Below are 12,495 nucleotides of genomic sequence, written 5' to 3' on the forward strand. Positions count from 1 at the left end.
TCCAAGGAGCAGCTAAGATACTGTGTAGGACCCTGGAGCTCCCAGGTCTGTGGAAGAGGAGCCGAGCTTGAAGGCAAGAAGACATCTGTAAAGGCAAAAGAGGAACATATAAATAAATAAAATATATATATATATATATTTATTTATTTTTTTTTCATCACTATAGATATTAAAGAGTGAAAGTCTTGACTTTGAAGCTGTTACCATCGTCTTCCCCTCAGCAGCTGGTCCGGAGCTCTTGATCCTGTTAAATGAAGTTTGGTGACTTTCAGTCTGTCAGTTTTTATCAGTTTGACACCTCTTTGTTTCTTTTTCAGGTCTGGAGAAAGTCGGCCGTGACTCCACTTACGAGCAGGAGGGGAAGGTGCAGTTTGTGATGGATGCTGTATACGCCATGGCACACGCGCTTCACCAAATACACCGCGAGCACTGTGCAGGATACCCCGGCCTGTGTCCACGCATGGCCAACATCGATGGCAAAGAGCTGCTGGCCCACATCCGTGCCGTCAGCTTCAACGGTAAGAGCTGATGTTAGGTCTCTGTCATCATCATCATTATATATGAGGTATTTTCCAGATGAATAATATCTAATAATGTAAATGTTGAACATCACACTAATTCCTCTATTTGCTAGAGAAACGTACAGTATGACTTCACTGTGCTGTTTTTAGATATATAGACATTTACGTAGGGAAAGGTTTTTTTAAAGTGTTTTATATTGATGGAGACTCTAACCCAGGTTGTCAGAGGAAGCATCAGATGTCTTTATTCACTTTACATTATGCAACACAGCGAAACAGCGCAGCAACAAAGTTTTACAAATGAAGTCTTGTTCAGAAGTTCCTAACTGTAGTGCAAATAGAGAAGCACAACAGAAAAGAAGGGCAGAGCGGTGATGTGCACGGACTGTTTCTTTACTTTCTTTTTCTTTTACTTTTCTTGCTGCTCTGATGTTCTCAGCTCTGGTGCTGAATGCTAAACATCTCCTGACTGTGATACAGCTCCGTCTGTGAGCACGGTTACAGATAGTAGTGCTGTCAGAAGCCAAGCCGGAGAGACATCTCACAGGCGGTTAGGGTTTTATTAATGAACCATGACCAGAAAACAAACATTTTATTTCCTTTTAGTGAGTGGAAACTTGATGTTTTTATAATTCAGATCATGGTAGATGAACTAAAAAGAACTAAAATGTGTGTCTAGTGATTTGTAGCTGTTACAGACTGATTTTGTTTGTGGGTTCAGGTGCAGACTGATAGTTCTACATAAGGTCTAATGAAAATGCATCAGGAATGTCGAGATTAGAGAGATCAAAACAAATAACGAGTAAGCGAATGGCTGGAGTCATGAATGTGAGGTGAAGCAGGAAGTAGATCACGGCTGGAAAAGATGGAGAAACACTGAGGAAGACGAGACGATTCAGAAAGGAGAAACCATCAGGTGTTCTCCAGGTGCCATTTTCCCCCATCTCATCACCAGAGGACATGACTCATCACTTCCTCATTAACCTCTTCTTCCTTCCTCCTTTTCTCCATCTTCCCTCTCTTCCTTGCTGTTGCGTTCCAACCTCTTCTCGTCGTAGTCAACCTCCCGGCGGGTGGAGGCCAATGTCAGCAGAAAGTGTGAATGCTGACACCGTCGACGGGGAATCTTCCACTCATTATTAAACACCAAATACGGTGGCCAAGTCTTATTCCCTCCTGTTTCCACATTCTTTATTCTCTACTCAGTAGGAGCTGCTGCAGTCTGATGATATGTCACACACACAGCTGTAGAGTATGAAGTCACAGATAACAGCACCAAGGCACATTTAGCTTAAGATAGCTGCTTTCTTAATGTTACCTGATGCTATGTCATATATATAATGTCCTCATATTACCCTATATAGATAATGCTGAGTAAACACAAGTAAAATGCTGCACCCTGATTGGTTCGTACTGTCTGCTGTAAATGTCTCATTTTTGAGACGAATTTAAAACGTTGATCTTTAAGTTATTTTAGATGTTAAGTAGCATAAAAGCAATAATTCTTCATCAAATATATGATTGTTAAAGTGGTACAAAGGCTGATTTTAGAGTAGGATATGATACAACTGGGGTTGATTCTGCATCTTTAAAGCTGCAACATGCACGTTCTGGAAATCAGTCTATTGCGAGCTTGAGACTCCAAACCAGCAACTCCACTCCACCTACTCATTCATCTCCTGCCCCCATTAGCATTGGAGGCTATCCCAGATGTGACTTATTGACTTTGGCTCTCTGTTGCTTTCAGCAGTTAAAATGACAAATGTTGCCAGATTGTTGTTTAAAAGGATAAAAGACAACAACAACAAAACTAACTAAACAGCATCACTCGTGTGTTTGTGTCGTTCAACTACTCCAGCAGAGTCATACATCTTCTCTCTAGCCCGTCGTGCTACGTCACATTCTCTTTTAAACCAATTCAGATTCATTTTTAATCGATATTTGTTTAGGTAAACAGTGGACTGGACTCTCAAACCTAGAGACAACTCAAATATGTTACTGTGGCTGAAACAGCCTCCTCTCAAAATGTGTGGTTGGGATGAATGATTGCACAAGGACACACGGAGCAGCTGGGAATCGAACCACCAATTACTGCTCGGCTGCTGTGCCACGCCCCTCAATCATCATAATCAACACACATCTACTCCGGTTATGATCGATACGTCGTGGTTCTAAACACATGAAAACACCCCAGCGTGGGAGCGTTTGTTTGGTTTTCTTCCGCTGTGCTTATGTCACGTCCCTGTGCGTTCACATGTGAGATGAACTTTCTCTTCTGGTTGAATCAAGGCCATTTGTTGCTTTCACAAAAGCTTTAATAAAACCCATTTTCCTCCTCTTACTTCTGAACGCTGGCATTTATCGCCAAGGCTGACTTCCTTTTCATGACTCAGTGAGGAGAATTTGTCTCATTTAAAGCAGAAAATAAAAACACATGTTCCAGACACATTCTTTAGTTTCTTCACTCCCGCTGAAGCTGAATGGGACTTTTTTATTTCAAGGTGAGTGTGATTGTTGATTTTCTCAGACACCATTTAAATACACAAAATAATCACATAATGCCAAACCAAACTCCCTCAAAGGTCTCCTAATGAAACTAAAGCCACTGGATAATCCAGAACAAATTACTAAAGAAGCCACTACAAGAAAAAGAAGGGGAGAAAAACAGAGGAAACCAAACCAGCAGACTGAGGATATTAAACTGGAGCAAACTTTTTAAATTCGTCCTTTGTCTCTGCAGAAAACAGTTTTCCACATGAACATTTATTGCAGCTTTGTGACTACACAAAGAGAGGTGGTCTGAAAATAAATTCTCAATTATTACATGGGCCTTTAAATGCAGTATAATGTATCATTGCACAGCATTCCTTCAATCAGTAAAACACTAACTGTAATAATGCTGCACAGACGACGCTATTAAGAGGCTAAGCAAGTAAAAAGTGAGCAAGTGCGACGCCTCTAACTGGGCTGCTGATTATAGTGACGAGTGTCACAGCGGTTTCCTTTTAGTTTTGCCTGTCTGTGTATTTTGGTGCTAAGCGGTGACGCAAATGGAGCCGATTATTATAATTAGATTATCATCAACATAGGCAACTTCTATAGTAGCACCTGCACAGAAATAACAGGGAATATTGTGCTAAAGGGCTTCATGTCCTAGAGCCTCTCCTCCATCTATATAAATATATAGTGAAGTGCAGCAGAGCGCAGCGTGATTCCACTCAAACCTCCATTTACCTCGAATAAATCAGGTGCAAATGACAAATGAATGCTATGAAATGATCCTGTGATAAGTGTGTATCCTGAACCTAATTCCAACTTTTCTGATGAGTGGACTTTTTTATTGGTTGGAATTTGTATATTGTGGATGACACCACAGATTTAACAAGAACAATATCAAAGTCACAATAGAGAAGTTTCTAAACAAATAAAATAAAAAAAATCTACATTATTGTTTTTATTATATCTCAGCTACATCTCAGTTACTGTAATCTTTCCTGTGCTGTTTTCATTTGAAACCAAGTCGCTGCTGTAGCTGACAGAGATCTTTGGCCTTATTTTCATTAATTATTAAAGCGACATTTTCTTTTTCATCATTTTCACCGTTGAGAGTTTGATCTGAACTAAACTCCTGCAATTTCAACATGTTTAAAATACATTGTTTTAGAGTCACGACAATCTCCTTTGGCTGAAGAGTAAATAAAATTAATGAAGTAAAAACTGAATAAAATCTAACTACAACTGCATCGATGAATAAGGAAACACTCCACTGTGATCCTCTGCTAAATAATAAGTCAGAGCGAAGACTTTCCCTTATACAGTATATAAGCGCCGCACCCCTCAGCACAGAGAGATATAGGACACAAAAATGAAACAGAGAGGGGAGGAGATGGAGCAGATTTTGTGGCTGATGTGTTGAGCTCTCAGGGATTCATCTTTGCGCCTGGCCTGATGGATGTGAAGAGCTGCTAGGTGTTATTTCTGCAGGAGGAGGAGAGACATTAAACATTGAATCAGCAGTGAATTTCACCCGCAGGGCTGAAACAGTAAATCTGTGCTCAGTTAAAGCCGGGTTCAGGACGGCATGTTGTGCTTTTTAAACGCTCAACAGTTTGTTGCCTTGTTCAGTGAGTTAAAGCAAAGTCTGGCAGATTAGTCGCATTTCAGATGAAAACCTGGAAGAGAAACCTTCAAGATTCAGGATCTCTGTATCTTAGCTTTAGATTTTCAGGATCCTGTGCGACTCTGCTGATCTAGGATTTAAAAACCATACTAATGTTACAGGCAGAAACTGTTTGAGTAGTTAATCAGTTATGTGAAGATGATTTTGTTGCATTGTTACAGGTCGCAGAATCTGAGGGTTCACAGGATAAGATGTAACACTGGCAATAATTATTATATTATTACTGTTAGCTTGTTATTACTTATTGGTCCTTACTTCATCGTACTGGATGGTAGATAGACTTGACATTCTGTCATTCATCCATTAGCTTTACTAAGTACCCTGTGTGGAGGGCTGCAGGTTAACTGAAGCCAAATCACCCATCAACTCATCTAGAGTTAACAGATAGAGACAAGTAACTAATAACTCACTAATTAACCAAACCTGCATGGTTGGAGTGGAGGAGTTTATGTTTATTGATGTCTATAGTGTCACACACAGAGAGGAGAAAGACCCTCAGCTTAACGAAACACAGTGTCCAAAGTGGGTCCAGCTATCAGACCACATCCAGACTCTCAGAACCCGTCAGTGAATGTGCAGGGTTTAGTTTGTGTGCTGCAGCAGCACAGGTGCATCGCTGCTGAACCCTGGCTGAGCAGTATATTGCTCATGCGTGGTTTGAGCCTGATTGAGCTTATCAAGTCCTACACACACACGTCGCATTGTGTTTGGGGTTTTCCAGAGTGGATCTGTGAACGTCATGATGCTTGGTTGAACCTTCACATACATCAAACGCTGACATACAAATCAAACTCGAGCTGCTTCTTTGTTTTATTCTGCGTCACCTCTCTGAACGTGAGGCAGCTGTGTTACATCAAATGTGGTGCATCCAGGAAAAAGCAGCATGTATGGTGGCAGCAGCCGGGGGGGTGGGGGGAGGGTAATCGTGTGCCAATCGCTCATGTGCTTATTTATTATTCGAGACACTTGTGCTAATGTTAGTGCTTGTCGTGCTAACGCCATCTGCATGAGGCCTTTGTAATAACGTCCTGTTTGGACACGATCAGCAGAGCGGGGGAGAGCGGCGGGGAGGACGCCAGGGAGATTCCCCACTGATTGATTTGGAAAGCGATGCTTACTAAGAGATGATAACAGCTTGTTGTTGCCATTTTAAGGGGGCTGCAGCACGACCTAGCCCCACAGCACGAGAGGAAAAACCCTTGACAGTCAGATTAGTGGTAGAGGGGGAGAAAGAGGGGGAAGGAACTGTAGGTGAGTGAAGTCATGAATATGTGAGGAGCTGATCTCCTGCTGTGACTTCAATTCAGATATACAGTACAGCCTTTATAAACTGAGGAACAGTGGAAAGAGGAGATGTCTCCTCATTGTTCAAGTAGTTCGACATTCTTCCAAACAGTGTGTTTTTCTGCAGAGAGATAAGCATCCAGATGTTGAAGTGGGACGCTGTCGCCAAGAACTAGAACACCAGGGCAAACCTGATCTTTAAGTTCATAGGTTTGTCTGCACAGTCACACACATACAGTTTTTGTTTGTGGAGGCAATGTGCATCCATAGTATAGTAGATAATAGATTAGAATATATTTTGTTGTTCTCAATCACATATTTTAAGAAACAGAAAATAATGGTATATTGATGATTTAATTGTAGTTCATCAATCACCTTTGTTCTGCTCTGATTATGTCACCTAACAAAATAAATATGAATATAATTTAGTTACAGAATGTGAATTGTAATATTCACCTTTGATTAATTGATAGTGTGAGACTGAGATGTGTGAATGAAGTGGAAGACAGTAAAACAAGGAGTGAAGGAATGAGAGTAAATGTAAAGGACAGGTGCAGAGGTAGCAGAAAGTGTACATTCAGATGTAATATCCTCAAGACACCTCATCCATTCTGGGGCCCATGCCATCCTCCAAGGTCCCTGAAAGCAAATGATACAGGAGATCAGTTCAATAAAACTCAGAGAACCTTGTTCCATTATGTTTCAGAGTGCTACTCACTTCCTGTGAGCAAAGCGAAGAAGAGCTGCAGCTGTCTGATCTATTCGGGTCAAACAGGTGGATTAATAGAGGATCACGTCTCTTTCTGTTGTGATTTGCTGACAAAGTGCTTAGAGCAGTAGGAGGAAAGTGTCAGCAGCCTGAAAATAAAGTCTCAAGAGGTCATATTAGAAAGCATGAGACAAAAACTGCAGTACCTGTAGAGCAGTACTGGGTGACAGTGGAGAGGATGTACTCTCTAACAGAAGAAACCAGCAGAACCAGCTTAGGGTGGGCAGCCATCTGCCTCGACCGGTTGGACGGAACAGGGAGTTCTGCTGGGAAAATATGGAACTATGAGGTCTTTAAGATGAGATGGAGCTTGATTATTAAGTGGTTTATATTTGAGGAGAAGAATTTTAAATTCAATTCTGGATTTTACAGGGAGCCAATGGAGAGAAGCTAACATAGGAGAAATATGATCTCACTAAGATCTAACAGTTAGTCGTCTACAGCTAAGAGAAGAATATTTTTCTACTATAATGCACTCTGAAAAGATCTGTCTGCATTTTGAAATGTGGTGGTTAAATTAGCTGTTAGCGGTTCCTGTTTTTAATAAATCAGTGGATTCCTTTGACACCAAAGATAACTTAAAAACATGATGGTTCCTAAGCAGGTTCTGGAATTAGACAGAATTTATTAGTAATAGACGTCAGATGGAAAGTATGCAGTGATTTTCTGTGTTAATTTCCAAATGTAAAATATGTTTTGTTTAATGTAAATGAGCAAATGTCTCTTTAATTCAGATTCTGGATTATTCTCACATCTGCTTCTTATCCTAAAGAACAGATTGTTTGTTTGTGGGTCATCTCATTGTGTTTAATGACAATGCTCCTGCATGTGTCACATCAAGTTATCACAATTACCATGTTTGGAAATAACGTGGAGCGAGGATGTTAATTCAGTATCAACACAGATTCTCTGAAGTGCAATGAAGTGGAGTGGGGAAGGGAGGGGCGGGCAGGGGTGGTGGAAGGCAGAGGGAGTTCTACATCCTGCGGCGAGCTGCGGTGATTCATCACCATGCTGATGTGATTTGTGATGGTTTTATTCATGTTGAAGAAGGAAATCGGGTTAGGAGCGAGAATCAAACCACTGCCCACTCACTTCATTATGAATCTGGTTTTTTTTTATGTTGTTCTGCTCTTTAGCTCCAATCTGCTGCTCTTCCGCTCTGCTTCAGCAGCTCCAAGACGGCTGTCCCCACTGTTAAATTTGCCCTGTGGCGTGTAATACAGCACTACTGTATGAGCACAGCACAGTGGACACAGTAGCTGGAAAAAAAGAGACAGAGGACAGTTTAGGAAGAAGGAAGAACTGAATGTTTGGGAAATCATTTCATAGCCCATGTGGCCAAATATGCTGATAATATAGTCGTACTAATGTTAGATGGTGGTGCAGCAACAAGACTCTGGGTTTAATCACATCTGTGTGGAGTTTGTATGTTCTTCCCGAGCCTGCGTGGGTTTCCCCCCAGTCCAAAAACAATGCAAATGGCTCTGCGTGTACCTGCTACGGTCACCTGCATGGAGCTGGTAGATATGAGTACATTTGCTTGTTGCTCATGAAACATTTGATTTTCTTTCCTCACAGAAATTGTGTGACATATCGTCTTAACAGTGCACAAATGACCAAGTAACTGGATTAAAATTTCACACTTAAGTGTGAAAATTTAAATTTTGTTTGTTTGCTAAGTAACAATTAGCTGGACTGTGCAGGACAGCAACCATGAGTCTGCCTACAATCACCATTAGAGATCACAGTGTCTGCGTTAAGATAATTTTGTATTAGTGTCAGTCATTTTAAGTTGGCAGAAGGGTATTTATTTAGTCCATATGGCAGCAAGATGTCTTTGTAGTTGTCTGGTCTCAGGCCAGAGGGAAACCTGTGTTAAGATGAGTCAGACTGAGAGAGAAAATCTTGAGACAATATCAGGAAAAAACTAGAGGAAACAGACGCCGGCTGCTTTAAAAGACAACAAAGAGGGTGGAGACACATCTGTCACATTTCACTGTAGTGCAACACACACCGGCCTCATCTGGCTGCATCATTTCTCATGTCTTCTGATTCACTGTGCACATCATACTGACAAGTGAAGCAGTCAAAACCAGGCTGGATTATCCAAGTAAGAAAATCAGGTAACTTCCCAGGGGCCCCAGACGCTTAGGAACCCTGGATGCTCCAGATTTACTGTGTAGTAAAAGAAACTTCTGCTGTGTTATTTAGACTGTTCTGCCAGCACCAGTCGTTTGAGCAAATGAACCCAGATTTACATTCAGGTGCCTCCCTGGTTGAACTCGTGAGCTAAAAAGAAAGTCAGGACATGATGACAAACCAGGAGGTGCTTGGTGAAGTTATGTCCGATGACAACATCTGACCCCAGAGTTGTTTGTTTGCCCTGTGTTTTTACAGGAAGTGCGGGGACTCCTGTCACCTTTAACGAGAACGGGGACGCTCCAGGGCGCTACGACATCTTCCAGTATCAGATCAACAACAGGTCAACTGCAGAGTACAAGGTCATCGGACACTGGACCAACCAGCTTTTTTTAAACGTAAGGACACAAACAGACCCACAGTTTACTGTTCGTTCAGTTTGAAGTGAATGTTGACCGGCCTCTCTCCTTCCTCTCCTCAGATGGAGGCCCTGCAGTGGACCACAGGCGACACCTCCCTGCCGCTCTCAGTGTGCAGCTTGCCGTGTCGGACCGGCGAGAGGAAGAAGGTGGTGAAGGGCGTCCCGTGCTGCTGGCACTGTGAGCGCTGCGAGGGTTACCACTTCCAAGCCAGTGAGTTCACCTGCGAGCTCTGCTCCTATGAGAAGAGACCCAACCAGAACCGTACCAGCTGCCAGCCTATCCCCATCATTAAGCTGGAGTGGCACTCCCCCTGGGCACTGGTGCCCGTCTTCATCTCCGTCTTGGGCATCATCGCCACCACGTTCGTCATCGTCACCTTTGTGCGCTACAACGACACTCCCATTGTGCGTGCCTCTGGGCGGGAGATGAGCTATGTGCTGCTGACAGGCATCTTTCTGTGTTACATCATCACCTTTCCCATGATTGCTGCGCCTGATGTTGTCGTCTGCTCCTTCCGCCGCATCTTCCTGGGCCTCGGTATGTGCTTCAGCTACGCCGCACTGCTCACAAAGACCAACCGCATCCACCGCATCTTTGAGCAGGGTAAAAAGGCAGTTACGGCGCCCCGCTTCATCTCACCTGCCTCCCAGCTGGTCATCACCTTCTCCCTCATCTCAGTTCAGCTGCTGGGCGTCTTTGTGTGGTTTGCTGCCGACCCACCGCACACCTTCGTGGATTATGGAGAGCAGCGCACACAGGATCCCCTGAATGCTCGTGGAGTCCTCAAGTGTGACATCTCTGACCTGTCACTCATCTGCTCGTTGGGATACAGCATCCTCTTGATGGTCACATGCACTGTTTATGCCATCAAGACACGTAGTGTGCCAGAGACCTTCAATGAGGCCAAACCCATTGGATTTACTATGTATACAACCTGCATCATCTGGCTGGCCTTCATCCCCATCTTCTTTGGCACGGCACAGTCGGCAGAGCGGGTAAGTGTGCTTCTCTCATAAATTATGCATCATCACAGTTTATACATGGAAATGTTCACTGTCAGCAACATCTACACAATGATGTTGGAGTCCTGCAGTTTGCGATGCTAGTCTCTGGGCAACATTGGAGAGGAAAATCTCCCACCTGCAGAACCAGGCTCAGGGTGGGCGGTCATCTGCTTTGACTGGTTGGGAAAGCTGGAAATACGAGAGAGGAATGGACTGCAGACCTTAACAAGCAACAGACAGAACATGACCAGGGAGACCATCAGGACCTGGGCTATACAGCCTCCTCCCATGATGGATGACCTAGAAGAAGGAAGGAATGTACAGAGAGAGGGAGAGAGAGGAGGCACAGCATGTACGCTCATGTACTTGCAAGAGAATAAGACAGAATGAGTGCAGTGATTTTCAGAGTAAACATTATATTGACGTGAGCTACACTGTAGATACCGGGTTTATTAGTTAATTGTTTTTTAATTCACTGACCCACTGAGGATTGGTAACAGGTACAAACCCTGACAGTTGGAGCCATAATTCTTTACAACTTTAAAATCTGCTGTAGCGACAAGCAGGCTAGAAATAGCCAGTCTAATTTGTGTTATAGTCAGCAAGGCTGAGTCCACCAGTGGCCACTGAGGGAGCGAGTTAATAAAATGAAGCCAGGGCCCCAATGCTTACATTTATTTTTAGGGCCACTGGTGTCCCTAAAGGAAAATAAAAATGTTTGTGCCAGAGATGCTCAGTGTACAAAAAAGTGAACATGAAAATAATGTTTAAGTTGAAACAGAAGATCAGCTCTTCATTAAACGTGTATTTACACATTAACACAGCGACACTCTGCTGAACTACTGCTAATACTGAAGGTGTTTATTCTAAAAGTTGATTTGCTTTTATTTATTTATTGACATGATGTTTCAACAATGATGATAAGCGTTCAAAAAAGTGTTCTTCCCCTAAACCAGGCTTCTTTAAACCTGGCCTCATCCGTTCTCTACACGTGCTCAGCACGAGGAGAAGTACCTACTTTGCTGTTTTAATAACAGAGCTGAAACGCCTGGTGTGACATCTCATTACTTCTCTATACATGTTAACGATTTCTGGTTTTCAGAGACACGGCTGACTGACTGATTGATGATTGATTAGTTTCTGATCACCACAGGCTCAGCCCAGCCTGCTCTGAAGTCTCTTGTCACAAAACTAATTAGAGCAGAATTAAATTTAGCTCGTTCAGACAACAGTTTTTGGGTTGAGTTTGCTGTAAGCAAGATGACAGATGGGGGATTTTGCTCATTATCATGTCTGTGGGGAGATCTGGAGGACAGGTGGGGTGATTCACAGAGATTTTCTCTAAATATAGTTTATCAGTCGTTTTCTGCTGCTACTGTTCAGATTCTGAAGATGTTATATCTCAGTTGTTTGACTCTGACAGAGAGAGATTCAAATTAGGAACGTTCCAGTGATTTCTTCATATTTATTATTCATTTATTGTGAAAGAGGAAAAACATTTCAGTTGTATCAGAATTGCTATTTTGGGGATGCTGAGAGTGAGCCAGTGTCCTCTTCTGAAGTTCAGACCTAGACCTTTGCTTTTCCAACTCTCTCCTCATGTGCCCCTTCACCCTCCTCTCTCCCCAAAAGTACACTTTGCTTTGAAGGCTGGTTTGTGGCCCGTTTGTCCGAACGTTGAGCCTGTCGATGTGACAGGAGCATCTGTCTTTTGTTTCCACTGCAGTCTTCTTATATACATCATTAAAATGACGTCTGTCTGTTTGTACTGTAGGTAGGTGGGGGGTGCACCACTTAAACTATCATCATCTATTAGAAGCTTTGTGCACGTAATCATGGAGGGTCTAGGATGAAGTCTACTGACTTAGGACAGTAGACAACTGTGAAATTGCTGGTGAAGGGACATCAGGACTGGACTGTGTGGAGCTGATGGACACCGTCACAGCTGTAGCTGACGTAGAACCTATAAAGTTGAGTAGAGCCCGTACCAAACACTACCTGCTGACACACGTGATGTCAGGTAGGACAATATCATGACTCCACAAAGGTTAAATATCAGATCAGATGGTGTTTACTCTGCTGAGATGTTGAAACTTCTGTCTTTCTATCTATAGACGTCTTATTTTTAAAGTTTGACTGTTTGTGGTATTTCTGTCTGTTGATCAGACTATTG

The 12,495-nt window shown here is 42.7% G+C and overlaps 1 protein-coding gene across 1 annotated transcript in view; it reads left to right on the forward strand.

Annotated features, from left to right (window-relative positions):
• grm8b (glutamate receptor, metabotropic 8b) overlaps nt 1-12,495 on the forward strand; it is an 88,162-nt gene that overhangs the window by 63,321 nt on the left and 12,346 nt on the right. Inside the window, exons 7-9 of the mRNA XM_026366588.1 lie at nt 318-518; nt 9,155-9,294; nt 9,378-10,313. Coding sequence (XP_026222373.1) covers nt 318-518; nt 9,155-9,294; nt 9,378-10,313 — 1,277 coding nt within the window. The remainder of the gene's footprint in view (nt 1-317; nt 519-9,154; nt 9,295-9,377; nt 10,314-12,495) is intronic.

The sequence above is a fragment of the Anabas testudineus genome, chromosome 6 (genome assembly GCF_900324465.2).
Source record: "Anabas testudineus chromosome 6, fAnaTes1.2, whole genome shotgun sequence".
NCBI classification, from domain to species: Eukaryota; Metazoa; Chordata; class Actinopteri; order Anabantiformes; family Anabantidae; genus Anabas; species Anabas testudineus.